At 42.3% G+C, this 17,775-nt stretch overlaps 1 protein-coding gene across 6 annotated transcripts in view; it reads left to right on the top strand.

Annotated features, from left to right (window-relative positions):
* CHL1 (cell adhesion molecule L1 like) overlaps window positions 1-17,775 on the top strand; it is a 463,163-nt gene that overhangs the window by 304,738 nt on the left and 140,650 nt on the right. For 5 of the 6 annotated variants that reach the window (XM_085624524.1, XM_085624521.1, XM_085624522.1 and 2 more), the window contains 4 exons: window positions 213-335; window positions 1,663-1,833; window positions 8,307-8,354; window positions 11,362-11,473. In XM_085624524.1, the coding sequence (XP_085480650.1) occupies window positions 213-335; window positions 1,663-1,833; window positions 8,307-8,354; window positions 11,362-11,473 (454 nt within the window). The remainder of the gene's footprint in view (window positions 1-212; window positions 336-1,662; window positions 1,834-8,306; window positions 8,355-11,361; window positions 11,474-17,775) is intronic. The other variant, XM_085624520.1, reaches the window with a different exon arrangement.

Genomic DNA, 17,775 nt, shown 5'->3' with positions numbered 1-17,775 from the left:
GCTGCCTTCTGTTTCAGTGATCAAATGTGCAAACCTTGAATATTGTTGAGATTAAAAAGTGAAACTTCTCTCCTCTGTGTTTCCTGTCCTAAACTAGATTTATAAAAAAAATGAATTATATATATATATATAGATACAATTGATGTTCCAAGTATCCAAAATATTTGGTTAAGAAGAACCTACTATGAATGACATTACCCTTTTCCATGCAGGCATCCCCAAATTTCCAAATGAGGGGATTGCTCCCGAAGAGGTGGAGGAGGGAGACCCTGTGGTGCTGCACTGTGATCCTCCTGAGGGCATCCCACCCCTGCACATTTACTGGATGACCATTGGTGAGATGCTGTTTCATAAAAGGAATGTCAAACATGTGCTAGTGTTATTTTGGAGTGGTTTCCAGAGTGGAGGTTGCTTAAATCGAGATGTTCTCTGTTTTTGGATTGGCCAGTATTGTTCCACTGGGAAAATATTTTGCTAAGTGTGCGTGTATGTGGTGTGAATTAGCTGTATGTGGCCTAAGAAATCTTGTAGGGCATACATAGTTTGCCAACTTTGTGATTTGTTTACATTACTGTTTTCTTTGTTGGAAATATGTGTGCACTGTCCATTCAGGAACATGCGTGGTGTATTACTATGAAAGTCATTATTTTGTGTGGTGGATACGGAAGTTCTTTTACTTTGTGTGATGTTTAATGATTGCCCTCTGAGTACTGCAAAATGAACCACATTGACCTCTTGCCCCATGTTTTAATTTAATGAATTGTGAAGATCATCGTCATGCACAGCAGTGCCAAAGTCCACACAATATCCACCAGTGCACATGAACCCCTCCTTGAAATGGAGTCCCCTTCAGTCCTGAGCATCTTTGCTGAAGCATTCCGCAGTGTTATTACTTGCTGTGATGATGGTTGTGCAATGAATGAAATTCTCACATTAGAGAATTCAAATTGAAATAAAGATGTTACCATGCCATCAGTATAACACAAAATACCATTGTGAACAACTGTTATACATCTGCCTGGAGAACATATGCAGTGTAGCTATGTTCTAAGTCATTGTGTAGCTTGTGTTTTGACGCCACTCAATTTCTGTATGTGATGCATTGGTGGTCTGTGAGTCCTTTGTATTGATGCTTAGCGGTTGGAGTTTGTTGGTCTGTTGTTTGTGTGAATGTTACTGTACAATGTCTGTTATGTCATTATAGATGCTTTGTGAATAATGACTTGATCTAGTGCTTCGGTGGTCGGTGCTATAACTCTTGGAGTGATGGATAGATTGGTGGAAGGGTGTTATACAGTTTGTTGGGTATGTTTGTCTTCTGTGGGTTGTGCAGTTTTCCTATGTGTGAATAGTGAGAAATTCTATACCATCTGATGGGTATATTGCTGCTCTACTGCTGTGTGACTCGACAGAACTACAGTTATTTGTTTGGGAAACGAATTCTTGAGTGGTAGATATTGCTCCTGTGTGCTCATGGAACATAGCTGTCCAGATTGTGTAGGATAGAAGTTGTTTGCAATTGGTTTACTGTGGGTTTTTTTCAATGTTAACTTCTCTGAGCATTCATGCCTGAATTTTTCAATGTCAACTTCTCTGAGCATGTGTTCCTGAGAAGGCAGTGCCACCATTACACATGACAGCTAAGTAATTATTTCTCCACAGATCTGGTTCACATTCCTCAGGACGAGCGAGTGTCCGTTGGCCTGGATGGGAATCTCTACTTTGCGAACACAGAGAAGGACGACAGCCGAAGTGATTATTGCTGCTTCGCGGCTTTCACCAGGATACGGACCATTGTCCAGAAGAATGCCATGACCCTGACCGTCAATGCCAGTAAGAGACAGGGGGGTCACTGTAGAACCTAAGGGACCAGGGTTGAATGAGGAGGCACAAGGTGCACACAGTGGAGAGTGAGAGAAGACCCCTGGTAAAAACATCCCTAATGATGGATTTGTGTTTGGAAGCTTCTGGATACTTGCACCATTCATGTCCTGCAATTATAGTCAAGGGGTCGTGTGTGTTTCACGCTGTGCATCATTCGCTATATCATTTTTGTAGTTGCCTGCACTTGATGGGCTTGGCTATATCCGACTGCATTAGTTTTGCTTTCTTTGCAAACATTCTCTGGTTTGCATAGCAGAAGAATGTTATATGCCCTGAAACCCCTCGAATGAGCCAGCTCCTCGCAGACAAAGGATCAGCGAGGGAAACCAGCCAGAAAACATCTGTTCTTCTCTGTGATTTTTATTAATTATTTGTGACCTTTTGTCCTGTGTGCTTAAATCTCTTATTTATGGGATTTATCCGCTTCTCTCTGTTCAGTAAAACAATTGCTTCCCTCCAGGCAGCAGAGGGAATTTAATTTAGGTAATTATGGAAAGTGCCCGCCCCCGCCTCCCTGCTCATCAGTTTCAGCTTAGATTGGGCCTTCCTCAGCTGGAACAGTGGGGGCCTGGGGACTCGGCGGGTCCATGGGAATACTGCAGACCTGTGTGGCTGTCAAGACATCCTTGTTTCACAAGGAACACCTGTCTGTGTTCCTTCTGATGCGACTTGTTATGGAACCCCAGGCCCACAGGCCCTAAAAGTCTGTCAAAATATTACAAAGAGAAAGTGAAGAGAAATCTCCAACGTAATAATCCCAGCCTCCCTCTCCTTGCGTTTTTCATCACATGAAAAGTTCGATATCTAAAGTCGGCACATGAATCCCTCCCCCTTTTCTTTCCATATCTATTCGCAACTCATTTTCTGACCCCCTTTGTTTTCTTCTTTCTGCTCGTCACCCTTTCTTGTTATGTCATTCCACTCATCTCTCTTTTTCACTGCTTCTCTTCTCCCAACTTCTGTTATCGTTTCTCACATTTGTTGTCAGTCATCCATTATGCCTTCATTATCCTCACCCTTACTCACAGTTTACTTTTCTTATACTCCTCTCCACACATTTCTCTCCTTTTTGTCACGATCTTTTTATCTGCACTTCACTTTTGTTTTGTAAACAAGTTCAGGCCCTTTCTCCCACATGCATGTTTTGTTTTTATTTTCACCGTGGTGTCCATTTTCCTTTTCTTTCGTACCTAAGTTCGTAGACTCCTTTTCCATCTAAAGTGCCCTCGGGTTGTATATCCTCTATTTATTCACCTCTTCATTACAGCTGCGATTTCTTTCTACTCGTATAAATCACTGGCCTATTTTGTTCATATTTCCCTTTTGCTCCACTATGTTTCTTCCTTTGTTAATGTACAGCTGTCCCCTCACATTTTTTCTTTATTCTATGTCAGCGCTCCTTTAATGTTTCTCTCCAGCCTTCGCTGTCTGCCCCATTCCTCCCTAAGACTCCCCCCACCTCAAAGTGTGCGTTCTCTTCTACAAGGCCTTATCCTCATCTCAAATTCAGCCCTTGTCTCTACTCCCTTAGCTCTTTTCTATGGATCGCTGTCCTTGCAGAGGATTTTCCAGTACACTCTTTCCTCTTCATCCACTCTGTTTCTATCCTCATTCCACCTTGTCCCTTTGTTTCTGCCTCTTCTGGCTGATCCCTTCCCTAGTAAGCCCTCTCGTTGTCTGTGTTTCTTACCTGTGCCCCCATTCCTGTCTTCTTCTACTCTTATCTTCCTCTTTACGCTGCGCTATTTGATTCTCCCTCACTCTGTTCTATTTCCCAGGATCTAACACCGGCTTCTTCTTTTTTAAATTTACAAATCCTTCTGCCGACATTGTCTTCTTTGTCACTTTTCCTCTCCTTTCGTCCATTTCAGAACATCCTCACCTATGTCCCTATCATGCCACTCCCTTAACGATTGTCTCTCGTGAATCGAATGTTTTGCCCCCTGCTGCCATCGAACTAGGCACTGAATGCGGCAATGTGCTGTATTGTTACTGTTCCATTGTTCTGAAATGTTAATGCATGCATAACTAACAAAACGTTAAGTATCTGCTGAAGGATTTTTTATGGCACGTGCTCTATATTCGGCCCAAGTAAGTGCGACTATTTTTGTATAGCTTGTAGCTAAGAAAATAGTATGCCTTTTAAAATTATTATTCATCACCCTAAGTGAGAAGAGGTCATAGCAGTCAGGAGTCATAAAAGAGGCTAGTGGCTTGCTACATTAGTAGATTGACATCAGTCTATTCACAGAAGGGGTCTAATGGCCTCTAGCGGTTCCCTTGCCTCTCCGTATATAGCTTTCGCCAACCGCGAATTGCTACATGAGGATTACTCACTGTGTCAATTCTAAATACTTTTTCTGGGTGGATAGAAAATGTTCAGCATATTTTTTAACGTTTTCCTTATGGCTCATTTTAGTGGACCCAGGGTCAATGGTTATAACGAATATATGATGTTTCAACGCAAACAATTACAATTTATGCTTTTACAATGCGGTTTTTACATCACAACTACCATTACATCGCATGATTTTACAACGCATGCCATTATAATGCATTTTTAAAAACTACCATTACAACTCATTCCATCACAACGCATACCATTACAACCCATACCATTATAACTCAGAATACTTTTAGGGCAACAGTAGGGTAAGTGTTGGATAGCTAGGGGTGAAATTACTATTCCCACTCCAGTGAGTGCTACAGTAGGGAAAGTGTTGGATAGTGTAGGGGTAAAACTTACTATTCCCATCTACCCCAAAAACCATACCCACCCTTAAACTAAAAAAATCTCCATTACTTACCTTATAATGCGTTATAATTGTAATGGTATGCGTCGTAATGGCGTGCATTGTAGAGACATGCGTTGTAATGGCATGCGTTGTAATGGCATGTGATGTAAAGGCAGTTGCGTTGTAACAGTTGCATTGTGAAAGCAGTGAGATGTAATGACTGTGTTGCAATGGATGTTTCCCGTTATAACTCAGCGTGGTAGGCGTGCTGGTGATGGCCTGGCACAGTGTGAAAAGTTACATTTTGAATTCAGCTATTTCATGGAATTCAGTATCCTCCAGTGAGGGCTAGCTCTAGGAAATAAATTAAGTGGGTACAGCCTTGGATTTGTGCAACCAGCTTTTTGTGAAGATGATTTACGTCGAAAAAGGGATCCAGGTTCGCGAAGTACGTCCAGATGCTCCAGATTCTGAACCAGAATCTGCATTCGGGATGGTTATTTTGTTTTGGGTTTTGTGATGTGACATTCTCTCTCAGGAGGGGAATACACATGAATGATGTTCCTCAACAGCCGAAGAACTTACTAGAAGATTCTGGTGATTTGTTTTGGCGTGGATGGCATTGTAATCTGTGGCAGTCTTTATCTGCGTCAAGAAAGTGTCAGGTCACAGATCAGTGCATTGTACTATCCTGGCAAAAATATGCGATGATTAGGTTTCTCCCCTAAGGGTTTCAAATGTGCTTTTCCTGTAGTTCCAAATTATAAGACTTGTAATGCAGATCTTGTAAAATGTTGCATTGTCAAATGATGCAGTCAAGCACATCACTTGTCTAGCGCTAGCTCAATCTGGACTTTGGTTCTTTCGTATCGCCTTTCTGTCACTGCACCTACAGACAACGGCTCAGGTGTTTAAACTTGTTTTCTTGTGATCTCATGGTCTGGGCTGGCAGTTCCTTTGTTCACTCACTGTTAGAAAGATGAGGCACTTCCTGGCTCATGAGTTGTATCAAATACAGTACTATGACTTCCATTGACATGCAGGATATGTCTTGTGTTGCTGATAATGGTGTCAGGGAAATTGCCTAGTCCTATTCTAAGAAAACTTAAACCTGGCAAGGAATTCTGACAATATAGTTCTCCAAGTGGCAAGGAACTATGGTGGTTAAAAGATGTTCCAACTGGTTATCCTCAGTTTGGTATTTTTTGGGTGGAAAACATTTTTTTTAAACGTTTTTATAGCTCATGATCTGCGGCACCCCTCCACCTTTTTTGCCTAGCTGGTTACTGTTGCCTTATGTTCCACCAAAGTTCATCCCACTTCGACCCCCTACATTATAGTGGCTTCTGAGACCATTTGCAGTAAAAGTGCACTTTACTCTTTGTCCTTCCTTCAAGTCCTTTGCAGGGCCTGACATCCTCGTGCAAGGTACTGGGAAAAACCTGCTCTTTAACTCCAGTGTCTGTTCTATCTGCAGGACAAGCATGCATCGCACAAATACATGAACCCATTCTCCATCTACTGAGATGAATCAACAGCCTCTTAAAATCACAAAATGCTGTCTTTTATCAAGCTCAAATATTCGTTTTTCGCTCAGCAACATGACCATAAAAGTGCATATTAAAAAAAATAATGCTGCATATTTTTTCCTTAGAGTAATAACATTTAGCACTGTATAGAAGATTGTTGAACACTCAAGATGTTGTTGAATCAATAAACCTTCTTTGTGTTTTATAATATCTATTTCTGATAAAATTGGACATAAAAACCGGGTTCTAAAATCAGAGTTTAAAGTACAAAATAACATAAAGTTCTTAATGGACTGTGTGGACATACCATCGCATGGATAGCAGGGCAAAAAATCACACCAAGTCCCAGAAAGGGTTAGGGCCACTAAAAAATGGATCGTATTTGCTCGAAGATGGGCTAGATTGAATCTGTGAGCTGGAGCCTCTTTTCCAAGATAGATAGGGCTTCATGCCTTCGCAGATGGACAATGAAGTGTATGAATAATCAGAAACCATATTTAAAGCTTTCTCAAGTCTCCTCTTATCTCTGTGGTCATAATATATATCCTTTGCCATGGCCTTCGTGTGTGTGGTTATCACACTGTTATTTTTAAAGAGACTGGATAATCCTAGATCTTTAAGAGTGTTTTTTCCGTACTTGATCCATGGGATAGCTAGCATTTTAGTCTGTTTCAGGCAACCCTCCACAATTTCCCGAGTAAAACTGAACTCTGGAGTGGGCCAAGTTTACACCCACAGCAAGATGGGTGCCAAGCCCACCCTGTCTTCTAAGAAATCTAGACCCATTTTGTTATGAGTCATAAAACTAAATGGTGATCTGGAGAGTCCTAAAAGCCTGGTTAAAATCGTATTGTATACTACCTGAAGGGTCTTGACAGGCATATGCCCCTACACTCCAGCGCCGTATGTGCCCACAGATAAGCATTTGCCTTTATATAAATGGTCAGTTCTTTGGGAGGTTTATGTCCCAAATTATTCACAAATCTGAATAGAGATTCACATCGAGTGGGATTTTTGGGTGATTAAATGGTCCCATCTCAGGTTGGCACTAAATAAAATATCCAGATTGTTTCAGCCTACAATGGTAGCATTTTCTAGAGTTATTGAGTTCAATGACAGAAAATCACAATTGAAAATGATGAGTGCATCAGTTTAATACCATTTCCAAAATGTAAGCTGCCACCATAGAGATGTGGTACTGCAAGCTCATGTCTGCATTATGTTTCATCTGCAAGCACACACCAGACACACGCTGTTGTATTATATACATTATACTGTCATTCCGTGTCAATTTAAAAGTTACATTGTGCATGGCAGTACCTTGCTATAGGTTCTAAGCCTTTTTACTACAATCCATTTTTACGTAGATGATTTGCATTTTACTTGATAAAAGGAGGGTTGGGAAAATGTACAGTTTCCACATTTCCTATGTAGTCCAATACATATGTCTAGGCCAGTTAAATAACAGAGTGCTGTGGAGCATAGTTTCCCTTATGGGGCAGGTAGCGTTTCCTTGAGCTATGGGCCATCTTTCAAGCCTTGGGTCATGTCATGGCCCAGACTAAAATTTTATGATAGTATTGGAACAATATACTATGAAATAGATTTAGTTATAATTTATTGCTTGGCTGAAGTCGTCGGAGAAATGGGGGAAATGGGGTGGAATGGACAGCATGTTTTTCACTGGAGAAATTTGATTCCCAATTTAAAGCTATCTGATTGGAAAGTTGTGATTCTTTGTAATCGTACCAAACAGTTCTGTCCCCCTCGCCAACCTTTGCTCTTTTGTAGATAATCTTTGTTCTTTGTCCCATGTCCTCATCTTTTTTGCCCAGTTCTCTTTTTTTTCTTCCTCTCAGATTAACACTCCATCAGCCCTATTTTAGTCTTATGATATATCTCACCTTCCTGCCTATTTTTTTTTTACTTTGCACATTTCATGCTGTCTCCTTGGGCTCATCTGCCCTCAACCCCAATGGTCCTTTTTTTCCCCCTCCACTTCTGTTTGCTTTTCTAAAATTCCTGCCTTTCCTCATCCTGCTGGTTTTCATTCTAGCCTACATTTTGTATTGAGGGTGTTCTGCCAACTGACCGCTTCATGTTTTGAGTTATTCCATACTCATTGTGTCATTTGTGTTGCTTTTTTGTTCTGTTTCAGTTGAGCATGATAACTCCTCCCACTCCGCCCATGTCGCCCGCACCAGGGGTGAGTGCCAGCAAATGAAACTTCATGTATGAGACTAGAACTTCAGAACATTGCTTGGTCCTTTCCTGGCTTGATGTGGCACAGTGGCGTGTGGTTTCTGTGCTGACCTCTGTTATACACTGCTCTGCAGAACATATGTCTTGTACAATTTCTTTCTAATGTGTGTGGGATCTGTATTGAACTTGTAGTGCTTTCAGTGTGCCACTGCAGATTTACAATTCTCATTGGTACCTCAGCTAAGTACTAGCGCTGTTTAAAATGCATCGTAGCACTATACGCTAATATCCGAATCTTCCAACTGAAAATGTTTGTCATAAGTAGAAAATTGGTGGTACTCTTTCTTTAACACTGCAGACCATGACTAATACTTGATTAACATTATTTGAAGCACTGTAGAAAGTTCAATGATAGCTCTCCCATATGGGCATCATGTCTCAACACTATGTTTTTGCCCCATTTGAATTATACCAATAGTAAATTATAGCCAATTATTCACTTTTGGTATAATAAATAAAATGTCGACCCTTGCTGAGAGTAAAGGTCGGAATGATCCACAACTTGGAGCCTCAGGCAACTGCAAGTCTGCTTGATGCCCATGGACTTTTAATTATTGTCTTCTTTTAAGAGCTGATACTTTCTGTTCTATGCTAAAGTTTTATGTTATGGTTTTAATTAACCAGCAATAAATATATTCATTCATTCATTCATTCATTCATTAAGGTCGGAATGCAACCTCTCTTGTGGGTGGCACATGTGCATAAAGGAGGCTGTGCCAGCCATGAGACAAGTTGTCATAGTTGTTGAAGTCCTCACCCTTGTCTGAGAGGCTCTGATGTGTCTAGCTGCCACCCCATGAGTAAGCTGCTGTTGCATCAGACACACAAGCATTCACCAGTGCTTTAGGCTTTTCCCTATAGTACCCAGTGCTACCTGTCAATCAGACTATCACCTCACTCTCTACCACCTTATCATGTAGTGGGGTGGAATTAGAAGCTTCTCTGACCTCACGCAACCGTGTGACTAGATGGTAGAGGGTGAGATGAAGAAGCAAGAGATTGAAAGCTGAAGCTTGCCAGTGCACTGTGCTGGTCTCAGCTTTCATTTTTCTGCTTCAGTGCCTGATTCGGAAGGGAGCTGTGTACCTGCCCAAGCGTCCATGCACCAGCGGCTGAGATGCTGAAGCAGACAGGTGCAGGCAGGTGATGGTCAGGAAAAATGCTCTTACATGTCAGTTTGTATGCCTGGTGGTAAAAGCTGTGTGAGTAATGTTTGATGGTGAGTGAGTGAATGTGCTTGTTAGTGAAACAGTCAGCATGGGAATGAGACAGGAGGGGAATGTGTGACTGAGCAAAGTGTGTGAATGATACTGTTGTTTGCATGAGTGACATAGTGTAAATGAGGCAGTGTGTTACTGAGACATAGTAAGGGTGAAAGAATGTGAGTGGGGCAGTAGAAGTGAAACCGTGTTTGAGCATGTGAGTGAGAGTGAGTGCATGTATGTGTGCATATGTGTGAGGGAAAGTGAGTGAGAGTGACTGATAGGTAGGGAATCAGTGAGTGAGATTGAGTGAGTCAGAGTGAGTGAGAATATGGTAGACTGAGTGACAGTCAGACTGGTAGACTGAGAGTGGCAGTGAGTTTGTGTGGGTGATAAGGAACCAGTATGAGAGAGTCTGAGGGAGTGTTAGTGAGAATTAATGTGAGTGAATATAAGTGAGCATGAGCTAGCAACAGTGTGTGTTTGTGTGTGTGTGTGTATACTGCCATGTGAATGGGCTTACATGTCTGTTGCTGGCTTTCACATACTGGAGGCAATTCTTGACATATGAGGTCCTGTAGCAAAATGGAGGCTATGGCATGCTACAGGTAATTCTTGGTTTATGGATCGCATATAGAAATAAGGCTGCCATTGACATATTAGAGACTGTTCTTAGAATAATGGGCATTTATGGCAAAATGCTGGCAGTGGCAGACTAGTGGTAATTTGTGGCATTCAGGACACCCACAAGATTTTGCTGCTGAAATACTTGATGCAATTCTTCATACAAAATGCTAGCCATCCCATACTGGATTAATTTATTTGCATTAGCAATGCCAAGCAAGGCATATGGGGAGGTTGGGCAGGGAACCATGGCAAAATGCTGGCTCTGACATATACTAGATAGTTTTTGACATATGGGTCACCCATGGTATAGAAAGTCTTCAAAAGAAAAATGCTAGCGCTTACATAACATATGCTGTACAGTTGTTGGATATATGTGTTATTACTTTTCTGGGTCTCTCGGGTACACAGCTATTCATTGCAGGATTTATTGTTACATGTATTTCAAAATTAGTAAGTAACGCCTGGTTCTGTGGTAATATTTTCTTTTGTGTGTGGACTTTGGCTTCCTAGGCTCTGATGTGAATAGGTTAAAGGTCTTCTTTTGATGGTTTACTGTCTCAGGAGATCTTATGTGCATGGGTTTCCTCAGTCTGCTTTGCAATCCAATGTTTAGGAAACACATCCTATGAAAGCGTCCCTTTTTCATGATTGTGGTCTCTGCATTTTCCTTATGAAGCACAGTCATTGAGGCAGTGATCTTCAGTTTTAAACTAAATGTAGAAGGGTTGAGTTTCATCTTAGTTTCTCCTTTTATAGAATAAGAGGATACTAACTTGTCTGGCTTTGTCAGAGAGATCCTGTGGGCACTGGTTTGGTCATGCATAGTCGATGCACAAACAGGGCTCTCAAGTAGGAAAGATGCACCCTCTAGACTCTTTTCATGTAGAGTGCATTTTCAAGGGCATTCAAGGAAGCTGTGCGTACCTGGCTTGGTATTGAGTCATGTGCATACTCCCAGCTAGTTTCAATGAGATACACCCGAAGGCCTGACAAAGGTTCACAGTAACATCTCAAATTCATGTGAAGTGCACATGCATAGCTTTTACTCAGGTGAGTGTCAAACTACAGAGCATCATCTTTGACACAGCAGAACACAAAGTCTCACTATCTTTTCTTTTGCAGCGAATTTCCTTAAGGAGAGACGGCCAAATATGTTGACACCACGTGGAAGCCTCACGGCGGTAGTGATCCTCAAAGGTTCCACCCTTGTTCTGGAATGCATTGCTGAAGGCTTGTAAGTATCTCTCCATCATTTCATCCTGTCCTGATGTACAAGTAAAGTGCATTCTTTGGCAGAACCAATGATGCCATGTTGTGCCCCTATGGATTGTGATAGCGTGAGTTAATGTCAGACTGCACTATTATGATTCAATGCTGCACAGTGATAACTTGACTCAGTTATGATCAGTGATAGCTTTGTCAACAATATATAATCATATGTTGAGCCACTTTTGTACTCTCAAAAGCTAAATCAATGTTGCCCTGAACTGTACTGAGGTAACTGATTGCTTTATGCCAGGTTAATACTGTGTTCTGATAGTCTGGCATAACACATTGGTGTGGCATGCAGCTAGTATAGCCTCAACAGACTCAAAGTGCTGTATGGTCAAGAGCTGTTTCACAAAAACATAGTACTTTCTAAGTCTGGCAAAGTCAAAGTTGCCTGTAACTTGCTTTATAAATATGTTGAATTAAAGTTGCATTGTGTCACGATGCTTAAGTGATGAGTATACATGTGGTGGATTAGTAAAAAATACATTAGGATGATTCAAAGCTATAAAGAGAAAGTCTGAATCAGTGATGGATCTTTTTTCTGTCGGATCTTGTTGGTTGGTGGCAAACATTGGTTCTTGCTAGTGGTTCATGATTCTGCTTATTAAGACTGTAATTTCAGACCTGACGCCATACATTCATTGAATCTTCTGTAACTTTTTGCTTGCGGAGAGGGATGTCACATTGTAGTTGATGTGAACAGTGTCCACGATATTGTGGAATATGAAGTTATAACAATATAGATAAATGTCCAGTAAATAGAACTGCTTGTAAGTGGAACACTGCAAGTGCTGATCACTAGTAGACCTGGACAAACACATTTTCTCCAATAAAAGTCTATTGAATTTGCAGGTGATTCAGAGATTTGTAGGTTCAAACATTTCCAGAGTTCAGTGGATAGTGCTTGGCAAGCATTTAAAATGTTAACATTAACATTTCTTTTTTTTTTAAAGTCTTACTGCTGAGTATGGGCAATTTAATAACCTGAGAGGTGGTGGGGGGTGTATGCCTCAATTCTAAACTCCCTTCCCTTTTACTTTGTTCGAAAGGCTAACTTCTGCATCGCAAAAGATAGTTCTCCCTATATGAGAGAGCATTGTTGGGTCGAGGTGGGGCCTGGTGTTGGTGGAAGTGAGTAGGTTTTGCTGGAAAGTGTGGGAATCTCATGAGCCCCTCGCCACATTCTGCAGGAGAGCTCCATCCTGTTTCCATATGCCACTACTGCAAGACCGGTGTAGGACCACAGGGCAATCAAAACTTTTCAATATCGCTAAGGTTTTTGACAACCCTCTGAGAGTATTGCTACTCCACTGGTTACCAGATGTGGTGGTTAACGGACACTGTTCAGAAATTCAGACCCTTCTATAACAAAATCGATTAACGGAAGTAAATCTAATTTTTTTTTTGCTGCAGTCTTTCGTTGCCTGTCTTCTCAGTTTGTGAACAATAAAGACAAAAGCAATTCATGACCCGCATGTTTAGTTATCGTGTACCAGGTCTTAAAAAGCTGTATTGTTGCAGTCGGTCCTGTAGACAAAACAAGCAATTGCATTAAAAACTCTTCACAAATAACATTTGAAATTCAAAATCAATCAACCACACAGCATAATTCAATTACTGTAACAATCCTACCCATAACACCAATATCTGAACTGAATGCTTCAGCTGCACATGAAATAGCACAATTTGTAAAGCATCTACACTAAAATTAACTGGGTCCCATTGCCCTTATGAATGCCATCAAGAACATGCACAAACCTGAAAATTGTTGACCAACGTCAATAAGTAAAACAAGAAAGGACACCAAAAATGTTAACTTTATTTCAAAGAGTGCACATATATTGTACAAATATAATGCATATTTGAAAATACCAATCCATTCTAATGCTTTCAGTTCTTGTTCACTTTTCATGTTGTATAACATATAAAAAATCGTATGTAAAATTAAAAACAATCTTTGATAATTAGCCTTGTAATTATCTTATGGGATTTTTAGCAAAGATGTATAACTATAAAATGCAAAAAGGAACGCAGTGGTGATTTATGTTATGTTCAAGGTCATGGGTGTTATGAATAATAAAAGTGGTGTTCCATGAGCGAAACAATTATAGGTGTACTTATGTCCGATAATGCTGTTAAGTCTGAGGAAAAGCACAATGCACTTGTGTATAACAAAACTGATGGAGTGTTAGATAAGGTACAAGTCAAAAAGTACCTTGACTAATGAATGGTTCCTCACATTGAAATTAATGTTATTCGTTCTTCTCTGGAAAACTATACATTGATTTGTGACTCAAGCACACATAGCAGGTTATATATGTCAAATATGCACTGTATCTCAAAAACAACTAGTCGTAATGCAATTTTTCAAACACCTGCAGATCATCTTGGTTCATGGCCACATGGAGTCAGTAGGCGGGTAATCGGACAAGCAGTAGGTCAGCTCTTGTCACTCGCTCATAGGTATTTCTTGTATCCAAAGGTCAGTGGACCTCAGTTCAAGCGTACACGTAGCAGTTTTACCTCCAAAAATGTTACAAAGATGTAATCGCTCCATAGGGAGTTAAAATAGGGTTTTTTCATGATGATAAATCAGGGATTTGCTTTTTTTATTCTATTAATCAACAGGAAGCTAGGCTTTGGTGTTACCACATTGGCCATTTTTGGGAGCGGGGGCCCACAAAATAAGGTGTTGTGTAGGGCAAATTAGGGGTAAAAATTAAGTCTGGGTGGTGAACTCCGCTCTGCTCGCAGGGTTTGCAGAGTTTACTGCACTCTGCGTTATGTGGAGCTCGCAGAGTTCTGATTAATTTGGCTTCGCGTAGCGGAGCAGAGTTTTTTTCCTCGCTCATGTTCATCAACATCAAGTTGGTGAGCGTGAGTGAGGAAAATCCACCTCCCGTTGAGATTTTTCCTCATTTGCGATTGTCTCAACATCAAGTTGGTGATCGCGAGCGTGGAAAATCAACCTCCCGGTAAGATTTCTTAACACGGGTGGTCAGATTTGTCATTGCGAGTGGTCACGTATGCTCGCGATCGCTCACGTTGAGAAACTGTCCGTTCGTGTTGAGAAAGCTGCAGCTCGAGTAAAAATGTACACGAGCAGCAGAAATTAAACAGCGCCCGCTTGCGCTGTTCATGATGCCGTTCGTGATGATTGCACAGTGCGGACAAGCATCTGGCACTGAAAATCATCGTGAACAGCATTTATCTAATGCACTCCGCCGCTTGCGGAGCTTCACGTAGCACAGTGGCGTTTTTTTAGCATTTCGTGGTGTTACGCGTAACGGAACTCCTCAAACTCCACCCAGGCTTAGTAAATAAAAAAACAAAGCAAGAGTGTCCAGATTTGGCCTGCATCTTTATGTTTTCATCTTTATAAGATCCAAGATGCTGCATTGTGAAATGCTGCCTCAGTGTTGAAGTGTGCGAGAATGAGTCATTGATATACTGTAAAAGAATTACTGTTGTACACAGTGCTTAATTTGAGCCGGTGGTTGACTGCTGGCCCAGCAGCAGTTGTTTGTGGGGACCAGCACTTATTTTTCTGCGTCAGACATTTATTGAGAGCAAGAGAGGGAAAAGTCTAAGCAGAAAGATGCAGGAAGAGATATCTAGGAAAACATTTATAAAGGGTAATAGCAGGAACCTGCAAGAGTGAGATAAAGGGAAAGGGAGTGTCTTGTAGTGCATTAAAGAGGCATGAGGTGGATTCAAGCATGTGCATTCTTGGTATTGGGCATGATGACATCTAATTACACCAGCTGTGGGTTTCTGAGCAGAACTTTGGGCACTATGGTGACGGCGTAGCTCTGTAGCCTTCTACCGCTTCATAAATATGCTGACCTGTCTACACTACATACTGGTCATGTTCAGGACTTGGGGAGGCCCTATCAAATCAGGTTATGGGCAAAACAAGTCCTTTTCTTCCTCCGGAGGCTTGTACTTCCACAGGGAGCAGCCACCGGCAAGCACACACTTGCTTAGCGGAGATAGCAACGGAACTCTGGGCAAGCGGTGAAGCCATACTCCAGGACTTCTTCCCTTGCCAGCAACAGGACTCATGAGCCGTGGCCCCATCAAAGACCTATAGCTCCCGCCTAGAGCCCGCACTCCAACATAGACTAGGCGATATTGTCTGCAAATGCAGGATGAGCACGAGCAGTGGCAGGGCTGCAAACAAAAGAAGCTGGGAACATGACCACATTGACCCTGCAACGCCTGCAAAGCTTCATCTGGAGCGGTGACTGCCTGATACTTTCAGAGGCATGATGGGACTCAACTCTCCCCGGGACCATCGAAGAACCTCTCAGCCAGGTGAGGAGAGATGGCCTTCTTTGTAAACGGGCAGGGGACTGACATAGCTGCAAGACTCTCCGGATGAATACTGGACATTCGACCCCCCCCCCCGAATGATAAACCACCAGAGACACCTACTCAGCTCCCACGAGGTACTAGCCCTAAAACCTTGGGTACTCTCCTCCAACAAACAAGGGGCAACAGCATGGTGTGGTGAGGGCACTTCCGCTCAACTCTCAGCGTACATTGTCTAACATCTAAGTAGCATGCTTTTTGCTCTGATAGTGTGATACTGTACCCATTGCACTGTCTTCTTTGTGTCAGCCGGGACAAACAACTTAAACGAGGAACATTACGGGACATATCATCAAGGGCCTTATCTCCGCTTTTTTGGCTTTAAAAGCCAAAAAAGCAGAGATAAAATACTTGCCCTATTTACAAGGCGGTGCTAAGATGCATTAGCCCATGTTAGCAGCCGTTTTCCCCATGCCTCGCTTCACATCTCTAATGAGATGCAAAGTAGGCGTTTCCTCCCCAAACAACATGGGAATCATCGCCAACTGCACTTCTCCCTATTATCAAGCTGGCACAGGATGCCAATACCGACATGAAAATCCACGCTAACCGCGGATATCGCCGTAAGCTAACGTTTGCAAAAATCCAGACTTAGCTATACATATAATGGGAGGTGGATTCTATGGCTGAATCCACATCTCCCTATCATCAAGGTTTTCCCTATCGCTGCAGGAATATCGCTGGATTTTCAGCGATATTCCTGCATTTCGCTGCTATTGCTGGAATATTTATCGCCTTAGAGAAACGCGTTGTTAATGAAGCGCTATCCGGGTGATAATTTCCAGCGATAGACGGCGATAAATGTAATAGCGCTAAGTGCGCTTTGCGATGTTTATTGCCGTTTGTAGTTAATATGCCCCTACATGCACAAAGATCTACTGTGTACAGTCACCAAGACCCCATAGGCAGGTCACAATACTACGGTACAGTCACCATGGTCCGCCCGAAACAGGAGCCATGGCTGAAGGAGACACACAGCGTCCAGCAGTGTTAGCACTTGAGATCACACTGGCCACTCACTCACGCAGATTCAATGAAATACTAGTGGCTGTGGTGGACATTAAACCTACATTAGAGCCAAAGATTGATGCTTTGTGAATAGAGATGGGCCTCTTGAGGAAAGATAACAAAAAACTGAAGGAACGAGTTGAGAACACAGAATCTGCTCTAGCCTCAATTAGGTCAATGGTCTCAGTCATCTCTGCGTAAATCAAGCCCTTTCAGGACGAGGTAGACCATCTCAGATGAAGAGTTGAAGATCAAGGAGGAAGGTCACGAAGAAACCATTTCAGGATCATAGGCTTTCTAGAAGGAGTCAAAGGCCCCAGTTTAGAACTCTAATTTGAGAAATTGTTCTCCACAATAAACCAGCTGGGCAACTACTCATCCTTCTTTTGGGTGGAATGAGCCTATAGAGTCCGGGTCGACCTCTTCCCCCAGGAGCCACACCACGTCGGGTGGTGGCCCGCCTCTTTAACTATAGAGGCAGAGACCACATCCTGCAAGTCACCCGAGCCAGAGTGTCGTGTTCACGGTGCTTGCCGGTGCTCCCGCTAACACACACACAGAAACGATCGGGAGACTCACTTCCGGGTGGAGGTTGAGTCCCGCTCTTGTCTTTCACCAAAGACGAAAGGTCAGGAAAAACACTTCCGGGGGAAACGCATAAACATCGCGTTTTCTCGCCGGTTCAATGCTTCGAATTCTTGGAAGTTCCCCAAGTCGCGAGGATTGTCCCAGAGCCAAGCAGCATCGGACACGAGCGGACTCTCTTCCTGCTGTAGAGACGCTGGAGGGCTTTTCATCCCTACGCTGGAAACGAGTCGAGGTATCATTCCTACACCGAACCTTGAGCCTTGCAAACGCAGGAGCGTTGCGGGGTTTGTCTCT

This window comes from Triturus cristatus, chromosome 9 (genome assembly GCF_964204655.1).
Source record: "Triturus cristatus chromosome 9, aTriCri1.1, whole genome shotgun sequence".
Classification (NCBI taxonomy): Eukaryota; Metazoa; Chordata; class Amphibia; order Caudata; family Salamandridae; genus Triturus; species Triturus cristatus.
This window is presented reverse-complemented; position numbering and strand designations above follow the sequence as displayed.